The following is a 14325-nucleotide window of genomic DNA, read 5'->3' on the forward strand; positions in this document are numbered from 1 at the left end:
CCTATGTAAAGGAATTCTTAATGAAAATACAAAAGGCTAATTTAAACTGTGTAATAAAATAACATTTTTATTAGTGAAATGATTTATGGTACTGATTAATGCTTCACCTGAATTTGTCATGTACCTAAATATTATCTCATCATTTCTGAACACTGGGATTATCAGATTGGAAAGAATTGGTTAACAGAAATTGTGCAAAGTGTTAGGTTAGTAAACTTAATATTGCATTTATTGAATATTCATATTTACCAGTACCCCTTATTTGCCAGGACAATGGAGCATTGTACTAGGATTCATAATTTTGTTTTCTGTCAAAAGCTAAACTGTTTGTGTTTCTAAACTCTTAGAACAGGCTCTGATCTATGCTCGTCAATTGTCTGACAGCAAGCTATTGACCATCTTGTTTTAGATATAAGCAATGGGTGGACGATCGATTTGGTGGGGGAAAGGAAAGTTAAACTAGATTAATTCTCTATGGTAAACTCAGTTATCCAATATCTTAACCAGTTATATCAGTATTTCGGAGCGCTAGTATTAATTGACCAAACAGTCTGACTCAATGGCACCTCAGCGGGTGGAAACGTTAGTTAGTCTGGGGTTCTTTCACTTGACTGGTAATTTGTACAAGCTGTGCCCTATCGAATAGTGTGGTTCTAGCTGGGCAAGCAGTGCTGGTAAGCTGCAGTCTTGACTGGCATAACCCTCGCACCCATGTACTTTCGAGAATAGGCCCTAAGTAACACCTTTGCCAATCTTCACCTGGCCTCTCTGGATTGAGGTAAGGGGCTGTATCCCTACTGGAAGAGAATGTGCACTTCAGATTGAGAAAACAGTAGATTTTTTCAGTAGGTTAATTTGGATGGCCTTAAGTGTGATGACTGAATTTTATTAAAAAATGGTTGTTGAAGCACTACAAACGCTAAGCAAGTTGACAAGTCTGTTACAAATGTTTTACTTGTAATTTACTTTTTTTCCTTCCATATACACTTAGGGAACTTGATACAGGCCTCAGTGAGTCTATTTCCACTCTGATTTGGGCTGCCCCACGTCTACAGAATGAAGTAGCTGAACTGAGAGTTGTAAGTAACCTTTTAATTGGATTATAGATGATTTATGGTCTCCATCTGCCCCTTTTCACTCAGGGAATTGGACCCAGGTCTGGAAGAGGCAGTCTCTTCAGTAATCTGGGCTGCCCCAAGGTTTCACTCTGAAGTAACAGAGTTAAAAATAGTAAGTAGCCATGAAAGCTGGTGGAGGTAGTGAGGCTACAATATCCTGCAGCTGTTTTGCATGTATTCTGCATGTCCAAGTTTGCAGTGAGATGCTGGTGCCAAGTTGTAAATTAGTGATTGCAAGTAGAGCATTAGAAAATTCATAACCTGGTTTGTTAGTTTTGAGAGTTTGTGTAGTATCAAATATTGTATGCATTATTTATTTTGTTTTACTTTTTAACTCAAAAGCCGTACTGCATGATTGATGTTAGCTTGTCTAAATTAACTTGTGTTAGCAACCACAACCCGATTAATCTTGTCTCTGAATCTGTATGCAATTCTCACCTTTTTCGCAATTACTATGACCTTGTGGAAAGCAGTAAGCTCTGATGCATTATACGAGGCATACTCCGAGAAACCTTCCCTGACTCTAGTCCTTGCTGACTTTAGATATTTGAATTTCTACCCTTTAAGAACGAAGTTTGATTTCAGCTTTGCTGGTGGAAGTGAAAGAGTTACAAAGGCAGGTTCGAAATCCTGCGTTCCCCCAAGACGCATTGGTCTGAGCTGGGGCTGATTCCCTCATCCATGCTCTGAATGAGCAAGGTTGTTTACTTGGAGCACATGATCATTACTGTACATGATAACCCTGTATAATGAACTGAGCAAATACCTGAGTTTTAGTGGAGGAAAATCGGTTTGCAGAGGAATACTCTTTTTCTACATAAAACTTCTAGATGGTGTAAGTTGTCTGAAATGATTTTAAATTGAAGATATTAATGACTATGTTGACAGTCATTATTGTAATCTATATAAGACTGGTGTGTGTGCTGCAGGTTTATTCAGCCATGCATAAACCTTTCTCCTGAAAGAGTGTAATGTTTCTAAAATATTGCCAGAAATGATCCATTATTCATGTGCGATATCATGTTTGATTCTAGATATGAAAAGTGGGGGTAGAATTTGTAGCTTAGGATAATATGCTGAGCATTTCTACTTGTATGAATTTGTTTATCTGTGTTGATTTCAAACCCCATACATTTTTTCATGCTAAAATGATTTCATCTTGTGCGATAACTGAATAAATAGTCTGGAAAGGGGAAGATTTGACAGCATAGAAGCAATAGCTAAAAGCCCACTGAATTGCTTGTTAAAAATAGTGTGATTTAAATGGAAACTTAGTGTGTGTGCTGTTAATGAAATGAATGAAAATCGCTTATTGTCACAAGTAGGCTTCAAATTAAGTTAATGTGAAAAGCCCCTAGTCGCCACATTCCGGCGCCTGGTACGGGAATTGAACCATGCTGCTGGCCTGCCTTGGTCTGCTTTCAAAGCCAACGATTTAGCCCTGTGCTAAACCAGCCCCTGTGGGATTTACTTGTTTTTTTAACAATTCAATTTAATTGTTTTTAATTGTCTTCTACCTTTTGTAAGTGACCTTTATTTGTTTTGTTTTATAGATTTAGAACATTGCCCTTGTACATTTCAATTTCTGTCAAACGATCTGAATAAATATAATAATATAATCTTTATTGTCACAAGTAGGCTTACATTAACACTACAATGAAGTTACTGTGGGGGGAAAACCCTAGTCGCCACATTCCGGAGCTTGTTCGGGTACACTGAGGGAGAATTCAGAATGTCCAAATTACCTAACAGCACGTCTTTCGGGACTTGTGGGAGGAAACCGGAGCACCCATAGGAAACTCATGCAGATACGGGGAGAATGTGGAGACTCCACACAGACAGTGACCCAAGCCGGGAATCAAACCTGGGACCCTGGAGCTGTGAAGCAATAGTACTACCCACTGTGCTAACATGCTGCCAATATTGCTCCTACATATATTTTTATGACTTGGGAGTTTGATGTGGTTTGTGCACTAACCAATTGCCATGGGATGCTTGTCTATTTATGAGAATGTGAAGGAATTTCCAGGAAGCTGTCTGGTTGTCATAAGGTTCAGAAATAGATCCCAGGATCAAGAGAGATTGCTGAAGGTTAATCAGACCACCTTCTCTGCTGTTTTGATCATATTGTGTTCCTTATGTTCTGGTTGCTGTTGAATAGTTTGTGAGAATGCAGACCTGGTACAGATCTATATATCCAAAATAATTTGAGTAAATATGAGAATCTGTTCTTGCAATTTCAGATCGAAAATATGTGTTTCTTTGCTTTCAAATTTGTATTTAGGCTGTCAATACAAATATCAGCAAATGAACTGAAATTGTTGACATTGCACAAACCTGTCTCAGAATTAACACCATAGGATTTCTATTAAAAAAACTACAGTTGGAAGATAGACCATTTTCACTTTCCATTGCTTTATAAATTATTCCTATCTAAATAATTCAATTCAGTAACTTGGCCTGTTTAGATGGATTGGTCTGTAGGCCTAGTGCTAATGGTTTACTTCAACTAGAGAATGGATCTGTATTACAGAGCTGCTTCTTGGTATATTAGCTGTATGGCCTGAATGGGAACGAAATTGCCTGCTTCAACAAACCAGCAGCATAAATGCTGAATTTACTTGATGTTTCTGCTCTGGCCTACTGTAGCAAATATTTCCTATTTTGGTAAGGTTATCTATCTATGCAGACAACTCTTTACCTCATTGTTAAAAATATTCCCATGGTGGAATAAACAAGCAGCAGTGTACAATGTACAATTGGTTGGGATTGTCCAACTGTGAGGCCAGTGGATTTTGGGAAATGGAAGCAGGTAAGTGTGTCCATTATTTAAAAGTCTGATGCAGGCTTTTTAAAAGTTAACCCCATCTATCGAATAAAAGAGAGACCTGCCCTAATGTACATCCATCTTTGAGAAAACCAATCTTAATAACTTAGCAATGTGACTTTTGAGTTCATTGGCACTCTTTCATTGATCATCACTGGTGCATTGACCACAACTTCCAAAATGTGAAATATTTAACATTTTTGTCGGAGCTATGGTGCAAAATCGCCTTATTCACAAATGTATTTGTGGTTCAAAATGAAAACCTTTCTAAATGGTACTACCAGTTCTATCATTTGCTTATATATTTGAGTTCTCCAGGAGTTTTCATTTTGTTTCTTTTCCCTTCCAAAATTTGAGTCTTAAATCTATATTGCAATATTTGATAAAGGTCCTGTTTTTTTTCTTTGCAGGTTTCAGATCAGCTGTGTGCCAAATACAGCAAGGAGTATGGAAAACTATGCAGAACAAACCAGATAGGGACTGTGAATGAGAGGGTAAATGTAGTCTAATTAAAAAGTGATTTACTTTGCTCAGAGGGAGGTAGTCTACCTCTTTATTGCAGAATACAAATTCGGACAAATCTAAATGCACACTGAAGGGAAGTCTGTGCAGCTTTCTGCAAAAAATTGTTCCATGAAAGACTGAATGGAATGATGCCCCTAAAATTTAGAGATATTGGAACTTGCTGCAAAGAAAAATTGAGTCACTTTGTCCCATTGAACTCATCCTTCTATAGAAACAGCTGTGACCAGAACCTCTGAGGAATGGCACTCCCAGTTGGGTTGTCCACTCCTTTTTAGTTACCCGTATGCTTTCTGATTCAGGCCTAGAGAGAAATGTGCAGTGCAGCTGGTTCGGGTCTCCTTCCAGTGCAGGGCAGATTCATCAGGGGAAGTTAAACCATGCTCCTTTTTGTGGCACTAGCCGGGTAATTAGTCATCGAGGTCTACAGCACAGAAAAGGCCCTTCGTCCCATCACGTCTGCACCGGTCAAAAACAACCACTTAACTATTCTAATCCCATTTCCTGCACTTGGACCATAGCCTTGTATGCCTTGGCATCGCAAGTGCACTGCTAAATACTTCCTAAATGTGATGAGGGTTTCTGCCTCCATCACCCTTTCAGGCAGTGAGTTCCAGACTCCTGCCACCATCTGAGTGAAAAAGATTTTCTGCACATCTACTCTAAACCTCCTGCCACTTACCGTAAATCTATGCCCCTTGGTCATTGATCCCTCCACCAATGGGAAATGTTTCGTCCTGTCTATCTATGTCCCTCATAATTTTATGCATCTCAATCATGCCCCCCACCCAGCCTCCTTTGCTCCAAGGAAAACAACCCAGACTATCCAATAGTTAAAACTCTCCAGTCCAAGCAACATCCGAGTAAATCTCCTTTGCACCCTTTCCAGTTCTATAACATGCCTCCTATAATGTGGATTCCAGAACTGCACACAATACTCTAGCTGTGGCCTAATCAATGTTTTATGCAGTTCCAGCATAACCTCCCTGCTATTAAATTCTAAGCCTCAGCTACTAAAGGCAAGTATACCATTTGCTGCCTTAACCACTGTATCTACCTGCCCTCTTATCTTAAGGGACCAGTGTACATGCACACCAAGGTTGCTATGATCGTTGGTGCATACCAGGGTCCTGCCATTTATCATGTATTCCTTTGCCATGTTTGTCCTGTGCGAATGCATCACCTCACACTTATCCAGATTGAATTCCATTAGCCACTGATCAGCCCATCTGACCATCCTGTCTATATCCTGCTGTAATCTAAGGCTATCCTCCTCGCTATTTACCATCTCACCAATTTTCGAAACATCCGCGATTGTATAAGTGAGTAGGATAGTTGGATGGGTCAGGTGATCAGTCGGCTTAGCGGTGGGGGGGGGGGTCAGTAATGTAGTTACCAGGAGTTGGAAGTGGTTTTAATACTGATGACTATTCTACTAGGAGAGTCAGAGTATCGGAGGATTCCAGGTGCAGGGAAATGCGGAAATTTAAATTTCCTGTGCAAACCTTACGTGGGGACCACTGGGGTACGACCTGCTTGGGGAACAGAAGTTTTCTGAATAATTGTTAGGAAAACACTAATATTTCATGCTAAAATTAAATGAATAAAATTTCAGATACTATTATAGTCATTTCAAGATCTTTTTATTAGTTCTGACAGATTTAAATTGTTATTTTACTGAAAGTGACAATTTTTGACTTCAATTACTCTAATTTTCTCACAACAGTACCTTCTAAAATGGAGAAGCACTTTAATTTCCTGGTAACTGTACCTTCTGAAATGGAGGAGCACTTTAATTTCCTGGTTAAACCATTTTCAATTGACAATGAGCATGTGTTGATAACTATTGCTATCCTGTATAGATGCCTAGTGCGAAATTCTCCAGAAACGGCGCGATGTCCGTCGACTGGCGCCCAAAACGGCGCAAATCAGTCGGCCACTGCGCCGCCCCAAAGGTGCGGAATGCTCCGCATCTTTGGGGGCCGAGCCCCAACCTTAAGGGGCTAGGTCAGCGCTGGACGAATTTCCGCCCCGCCAGCTGGCGGAAAAGGCCTTTGGTGCCCCGCCAGCTGGCGCGGAAATGACATCTCGGGCGGCGCATGCGCGGGAGCGTCAGCGGCCGCTGACGGCATTCCCGCGCATGCGCAGTGGAGGGAGTCTCTTCCGCCTCCGCCATGGTGGAGACCGTGGCGGAGGCGGAAGGGAAAGAGTGCCCCCATGGCACAGGCCCGCCTGCGGATCGGTGGGCCTCGATCGCGGGCCAGGACACCGTGGGGGCACCCCCCGGGGCCAGATCGCCCCGCGCCCCCTCCTCCCAGGACCCTGGAGCCCGCCCGCGCCGCCTTGTCCCGCCGGTAAGGTAGGTGGTTTAATCTACGCCGGCGGGACAGGCATTTTAGCGGCGGGACTTCGGCCCATCCGGGCCGGAGAATCGCGCGGGGGGGGGCCCGCCAACCGGCGCAGTGCGATTCCCGCCCCCGCTAAATCTCCGGTGCCGGAGACGTCGGCAACCGGCGGGGGCGGGATTCACGCCAGCCCCCGGCGATTCTTCGACCCGGCGGGGGGTCGGAGAATCTCGCCCCTAGTAGTTTTAATAAGTCATCATGACTCCTCAATGTTTTCCCTTGCAATGCAGTTACTTTGAAAAAGGTGTACAGGTAAAATTAGCCCAGAATGAATTTTTTAATATACCAATTGATGGTCTTCCACAAATCTAGTGATAGTTAATTTACTTTTGCGTTATTTATTTATAACCTGTCGAGGTAGCTACTCTTGAATTTCTATGCTTTCGTCATTTTTGCATGGTTTTCTCATTAATTGCATTCCTTTTCAGCTTATGCTCAAGCTAAGTGTTGAAGCACCACCCAAAATTCTTGTGGAGAGATACTTAATCGAGATAGCGAAGAACTACAATGTTCCATATGAGCCTGATTCTGTTGTCATGGTATGTATAATTGCTGTTCATTTGATTGCTGTTTCCTTTGGCAGCAGTTGTAAGATACAATCTGCAACCTATGCTTGTCCACTTCATTAATAGCCGTAATAGTAGCAAGGGTGGATAACCATATCCACGGTTTATTTTCAATGAAGTTCAGCTGCTTAATTATTTAGTTGGTTTAATAACATTTCAAATGGTACATACTTCCTGTCCACAAAACCTTGCTTTCAATGTCATGATTTCGTTATGCTTTTTATATAAATATTTATACTGAGACTGCCCTTGCTAACCAGCCCTGCCTATCGCAAAGCTCGAGAATCTCCTACAATGGCTTCACTTCCTGCCCCCACACTGTTACCTCTAATATTCCCCAAAGATCTATCCTTGCCCCCCCCCCCCCCCCCACACACACACACACACACACACACCTCTCTGTCTACAGTCAGAGGTTGTCAACAAACCAGTCCAGGGGTCAAAGTCCTATTTGACCAACACCTGAGCTCTGAACTCCATAACATCTTCGTTGATCTCCCATGTTCCACTCTCCATCAACCTGAAAGTTCATCAAAGATTCTGCTGCTGACATTGTAACTCATAATAAGTCCCGTTCATCTATCATTCCTGTGCTCTCTGACCTTGGTTGGCTTAGAGTCTGGCAGCGCCTTAATTTAAAAATTCCTATCCATTTGTCCCAAAACTTTTCTCCTCCCTATCTCTCTTCAGTTCTACAACCTTCTGAGAACTCTGCGTACCCCTAACTATTGACTTCTATGTACCCCACTTCCTTTGCCCCACATTGGTGGCTGTACTTTCAACTAGGTCGTCTAAGCTCTGGAATTCCCTTCCACCTCTCCAGCGCTCTCCCCGAAAATGCTGATTACAATGTAAGTCTTTGGGTTCCTTTAAAAAGCAGTGGCAATTTTTCCCTAATTTTTAACATAGTTATTTTGTTTCTATGTTTGCAGTTCTAATTGTGTTTTTGTTGGTTCTAATATTATGAATCACGCTGATGTTCAATGCGAAGGTATCCCAGAACCCAGAAGGATAACTTGGAACATTGGTTCATAGTTGTGAATGTGTTTTTTTCTCGTATCATGTGAGGAACAGTATACAGTCTGGTCATTGTGTGAACAATTAATAAAGGAAAGAAAGACAAAAGCACACGCAACAAGAAGGACTATAACACACTGTGACATTTAAGAATACTGATGACTATACGAATACTGATGACTATACACACCCAATGTTACATGAAACATTTCCCTTGGTCCCCAAAATTACATTACCTGAACTCTGAGGCACCCCTTTTCCCAAACAACATACAATTTTAAGTAATTCTGTGAGCTAAATCCAACAAATAATTATCACAACCATGTTAAGGTGGCCACATCTGGGGAAATAGTCTTCAGATTCAGAGAAGGCAGAAAATGGCTGATTCTCTTTGGAGACTATATCTGTAACTTGCTGCAGTTCTGATGTTCGCTGCCTCTCTCCCTTCTTAGTGTCCTACAGTTATACTATTTCTTTCCCTTTGATATTCACTCCTGTGGAATTGACTTTTGGCAGATGTGTCCATTTCCTTACCTCTCCACTTTGAAGTTACCACCGCTACAGCATCATTGTTTTCTCTAGTCACCTATGTAAAATAGTTTTCCACTGATAGGCGAATTTGCATCTCATAATTTCTCCAGCCATTTGCCTCTAATCAACTCCCTGTTTTACTTTAGTTTTTTTCTTCTTTTTTTTTTAACTCTTAATTTCCCCCTTCTTAACAATATGCAGCTTTCTAATTGTTGTTTAGCTTACAGCAGAAATAGTGGCTTTCAAATTTAAAGCAATCTTTTTGTTTCACATTTTTTTTCCAAATGCAAATTGGTCAAAAAATGCAATGCTTTTACAGCTCTCACACTAGGGTGGTTAAGAGACACAAATTAACACCAATTGGCTTGTGTGTATAAAACAAATATTAGAATAGATATAGACAGGAGGAGCAGCAGCATGCTGAGACCCTTGTGTCTACCCCTCATCTCCCTTTAATTCTGTAACACAAAACATTTTGAAATGGGTTTTATTAAGCTGAGACTATAAACCACTCTGATTACTATTTTGTTCATCCTGTTACATTTACTAGACTTCCAGAATCACAATTATATTGTGCTTATGTTTTATTATTGCAATTATTTTTTGAAAAGGAATGTTTAACCATGAAACTATAAGAACAAAGAACAATACAGGACTGGAATAGGCCTTTGGCCCTCCGCACCTGTATCGGTCATAATACCAACCTTTGCCAAAACCCTCAGCACTTCCTTGTGTCGTATCCCTCTATACCCATCCTATCCATGTGTTTGTCAAGATGCCTTTTGAACAGCGTTAATGTACCTGCTTCCACAACCTTCCCTGGCAACGCGTTCCAGGCACTCACCACCCTCTGCTTAAAACACGTGCCTTGCACATCTCCTCTAAACTTAGCCCCGCGGACCTTAAACCTATGTCCCCTGGTGACTGACCCCTCCACCCTGGGAAAGAGTGCCCGCCCATCCACTCTATTCATGCCCCTCATAATCTTGTAGAACCTCTATCAGGTCACCCCTCAACCTCCGTCATTCTAATGAAAACAGTCCATGTCTATTCAGCCTCTCCACAAAGCTCACACCCTCCAGACCAGGCAACACCCTGGTCAACCTCTTCTGCATCCTCTCCAAAGCCTCCACATCCTTCTGGTAGTGTGGCGACCAGAATTGTGCGCAGTATTTCAAGTGCAGCCTTACCAAGGTTCTATACAACTGTAGCATGACTTGCCAGTTTTTATACTTGATGCCCCATCCAATGAAGGCAAGTATTCCGTATGCTTTCTTAACTACCTTGTCCACTTGTGTTGCCACCTTCAAAGATCTATGGACTTGCACGCCCAGATCTCTGACTTTCTATATTCCTAAGAGTTTTACCATTTACGGTATATTTCCCCTCTATGTTAGACCTACCAAAATGCATTACCTTACATTTGTCCGGATTAAACTCCATTTGCCATTTCTCTGCTCAAGTCTCCATCTATGTCCTGCTGTATCTTCTGACAATCCTCAACACTATCTGCCACTCCACTAACCTTGGTGTCATCGCGAACTTACTAATCAGACCGGCTACATTTTCCTCCCAATTGTTTATGTACTGGGAGCAGGAATATCCATTTGTCCCTTCAAACCTGCTTTTCTATCCAGTAAGATCATGGCTGATCTACCTCCACTTCACCTTTCCACACTATCCCCTTATTCCTTAACTCTCTTAGTCTCCATAAATCCTGACTTAAATATACTCAACAATTGAGCATCCATGTCAGAAAGGTGGTGAATTTCTTGTGTGTCTGGGATAATTTTCGGCAAGTGTTCCCTCGAAGCAACCAGGGAATCTGTCCTATCAGATGTAATATGAGTTCGATTTAGTTAACAGCATGAACACTTTTTTAAAAATAGAATTTACAGCACAGAAGGAGGCCATTCAGCCCATTGAGTGCACTTAATCTAATATGATTGAACTTAATGTGAGAAACATGGAAAATTCTAGATTTTGGTCCAATTGACTTCAATGCCACAAGGCTGAGAATGTCCATCGTAAACTGGGCAAGTCTGTAAATGGGCAAAACAACAGAAGATCAGTGGTATGATATAGAATCAGTTTATACCCAGGAGAAGCAAAAGCACTACATGCGAAAGAATAACAGCCATGGGCAACAAAAGATGCGAGACGGCCCTCACTAACAGAAAAAATGTACAAAAATTCAAAATCTAACACAGATTCAAGCAAATGGGAAAGATTTAAAAGGGAGCAAAAGGTGACAAAACAGATAGCAAGAGGTACTTTGGGACTAGAAAAGAAACTTGCAAGAGGCGTCATATTTAACACATTTTCCTTCCATTATATCAAGGGAAAAAGGTTGGTCAGGAGCAATGTGGGCCTCTTGGAAATTGATGAGTAACAGGTTTGTTTGGAATCACTAGCTTTTGGAGCGCAGCTTCTTCATCAGGTGTCTCACCTGACGACGGAGCTGTGCTCTGAAAGCTAGTGATTCCAAACAAACCTGTTGGACTTTAGCCTGGTTTTGCAAGACTTCTTACTGTGCCACCCGAGTCCGACGCTAGCATCTCCACACCTTGGAAATTGATAACCGTGCTATTGTCGATGGAAATGGTGGTCAAGTTGCATAATTACTTTGCGTTACTATTTGCAATAGAGGCATAGTTTGCACGCCGGAAATCCCGAGGAAACAAATATTGAATTAAGGACTTGCCAACATAAAAATAAGCAAAATAACAGTTGAGACGGAAGTAACAATATAGTTTTGAAGAGTGTCCAATCTCCAGGACAAGGTAGTTTCCAACCCAGGCCCCGCAAAGGAGTCTGAGAAAGGAATACCAGCAATCTAAAGTCCAAGGACCGATCCCACCTCCTGGAAACACCTGCTACGCGTGCAGTCGAAGATGCGGCTCTAGGAGCAGGCTCATCAGCCATGCAAGAACCCGTGACCATAGATCATAGAATTTACAGTGCAGAAGGAGGCCATTCAGCCCATCGAGTTTGCACCAGCCCATGGAAAGAGCACCCTACATAAGCCCACACCTCAACCCTAACCCTGTAATCCAGTAACCCCAACCCCACCTAACCTTTTTGGACACTAAGGGCAATTTAGCATGGCCAATCCACCTAACCTATACATCTTTGGACTGTGGGAGGAAACCGGAGCACCAGGAGGAAACCCACTAAGACACTGGGAGAACATGCAGACTCCGCACAGACAGTGCCCAAGCCGGGAATGGAACCTGGGACCCTGGAGCTGCGAAGCAACAGTGCTAACCACTGTGCTACCGTGTCGCCCAGTAATACAACGTTTCGTGGGTGGACAATCATACTCGTTAGCCAGTGATCGAGGAAGAAGAAGCCATGTCTAATGAACCTAAATGAAATTTTTGAATTTATATGGATGTTATTTATATCCGATTCTGGAAGGCATTTGATAATGTCCCTCATAAATTGGGAACCAGAGGACACAGATTTAAGGTGATTAGCGAAAGAACCAAAGAGGACATAAGGAACTTTCTTTACAAAACAAGTAATTATAATCTGAAATACACTACCTAAAAGGGCGGTTGCGGCTGATCCAATCAAGACTTTCAAAAAGATTTGGGTAAGTACATGAAGGGAAAAATAATGCAAACTATGGGGAAAGGCCAGGTGTGGAACTGGTCAGGCTGAATGGCTGCCTTCTGTGCTGTAAACATTTTATGGTCCTGTTTTATAAAAAAAATCCATAAATATTTAAACCCTCTAAGTTGAAGGCAAGTTATTGACTTGCTTAGGAAATTGGTTGTGTGACAGGTGACCGAGTAATAATAATAATAATCGCTTATTGTCACAACTAGGCTTCAATGAAGTTACAGTGAATAGCCCCTAGTCACCACATTCCGGCGCCTGTTCGGGGAGGTTACATAGAACATAGAAAATACAGCACAGAACAGGCCCTTCGGCCCACGATGTTGTGCCAAACCTTTGTCCTAGATTAATCTTAGATTATCATTGAATTTACAGTGCAAAAGGAGGCCATTCGGCCCCCTGAGTCTGCACCGGCTCTTGGAAAGAGCACCCCACCCAAACTCAACACCTCCACCCAACACCAAGGGCAATTTTGGACACTAAGGGCAATTTATCATGGCCAATCCACCTACCCTGCACATCTTTGGACTGTGGGAGGAAACCGGAGCACCCGGAGGAAACCCACGCAGACACGGGGAGGACGTGCAGACTCCGCACAGACAGTGACCCAAGCCGGAATCGAACCTGGGACCCTGGAGCTGTGAAGCAATTGTGCTATCCACAATGCTACCGTGCTGCCCTTAAAAACAAATAAATCTACACTATATCATTTTACCGTAATCCATGTACCTATCCAATAGCTGCTTGAAGGTCCCTAATGTTTCCGATTCAACTACTTCCACAGGCAGTGCATTCCATGCCCCCACTATCTGGGTAAAGAACCTACCTCTCATATCCCTCCTATATCTTCCACCTTTCACCTTAAATTCATGTCCCCTTGTAATGGTTTGTTCCACCCGGGGAAAAAGTCTCTGTCTGACTTCTCTGTCTATTCCCCTGATCATCTTATAAACCTCTATCAATTCGCCCCTCGTCCTTCTCCGTTCTAATGAGAAAAGGCCGAGCACCCTCAACCTTTCCTCGTAAGACCTACTCTCCATTCCAGGTAACATCCTGGTAAATCTTCTTTGCACCTTTTCCAAAGCTTCCACATCCTTCCTAAAATGAGGTGACCAGAACTGTACACAGTACTCCAAATGTGGCCTTACCAAAGTTTTGTACAGCTGCATCATCACCTCACGGCTCTTAAATTCAATCCCTCTGTTAATGAACGCGAGCACATCATAGGCCTTCTTCACAGCTCTATCCACTTGAGTGGCAACTTTCAAAGATGTATGAACATAGACCCCAAGATCTCTCTGCTCCTCCACATTGCCAAGAACTCTACCGTTAACCCTGTATTCCGCATTCATATTTGTCCTTCCAAAATGGACAACCTCACACTTTTCAGGGTTAAACTCCATCTGCCACTTCTCAGCCCAGCTCTGCATCCTATCTATGTCTCTTTGCAGCCGACAACAGCCCTCCTTACTATCCACAACTCCACCAATCTTCGTATCGTCTGCAAATTTACTGACCCACACTTCAACTCCCTCATCCAAGTCATTAATGAAAATCACAAACAGCAGAGGACCCAGAACTGATCCCTGCGGTACGCCACTGGTAACTGGGATCCAGGCTGAATATTTGCCATCCACCACCACTCTCTGACTTCTATCGGTTAGCCAGTTCGTTATCCAACTGGCCAAATTTCCCACTATCCTATGCCTCCTTAC

The 14325-nt window shown here is 42.4% G+C and overlaps 1 protein-coding gene across 3 annotated transcripts in view; it reads left to right on the forward strand.

The window, feature by feature from the left end:
* The window catches only part of ist1 (IST1 factor associated with ESCRT-III), a 40855-nt gene that overhangs the window by 8971 nt on the left and 17559 nt on the right, over positions 1-14325 (forward strand). For 2 of the 3 annotated variants that reach the window (XM_072517977.1, XM_072517978.1), the window contains exons 4-6: positions 992-1079; positions 4356-4439; positions 7301-7411. In XM_072517977.1, the coding sequence (XP_072374078.1) occupies positions 992-1079; positions 4356-4439; positions 7301-7411 (283 nt within the window). Of the gene's footprint in view, positions 1-991; positions 1080-1142; positions 1231-4355; positions 4440-7300; positions 7412-14325 lie in introns of all 3 variants that reach the window. The other variant, XM_072517979.1, reaches the window with a different exon arrangement.

The sequence above is a fragment of the Scyliorhinus torazame genome, chromosome 10 (genome assembly GCF_047496885.1).
Source record: "Scyliorhinus torazame isolate Kashiwa2021f chromosome 10, sScyTor2.1, whole genome shotgun sequence".
NCBI classification, from domain to species: Eukaryota; Metazoa; Chordata; class Chondrichthyes; order Carcharhiniformes; family Scyliorhinidae; genus Scyliorhinus; species Scyliorhinus torazame.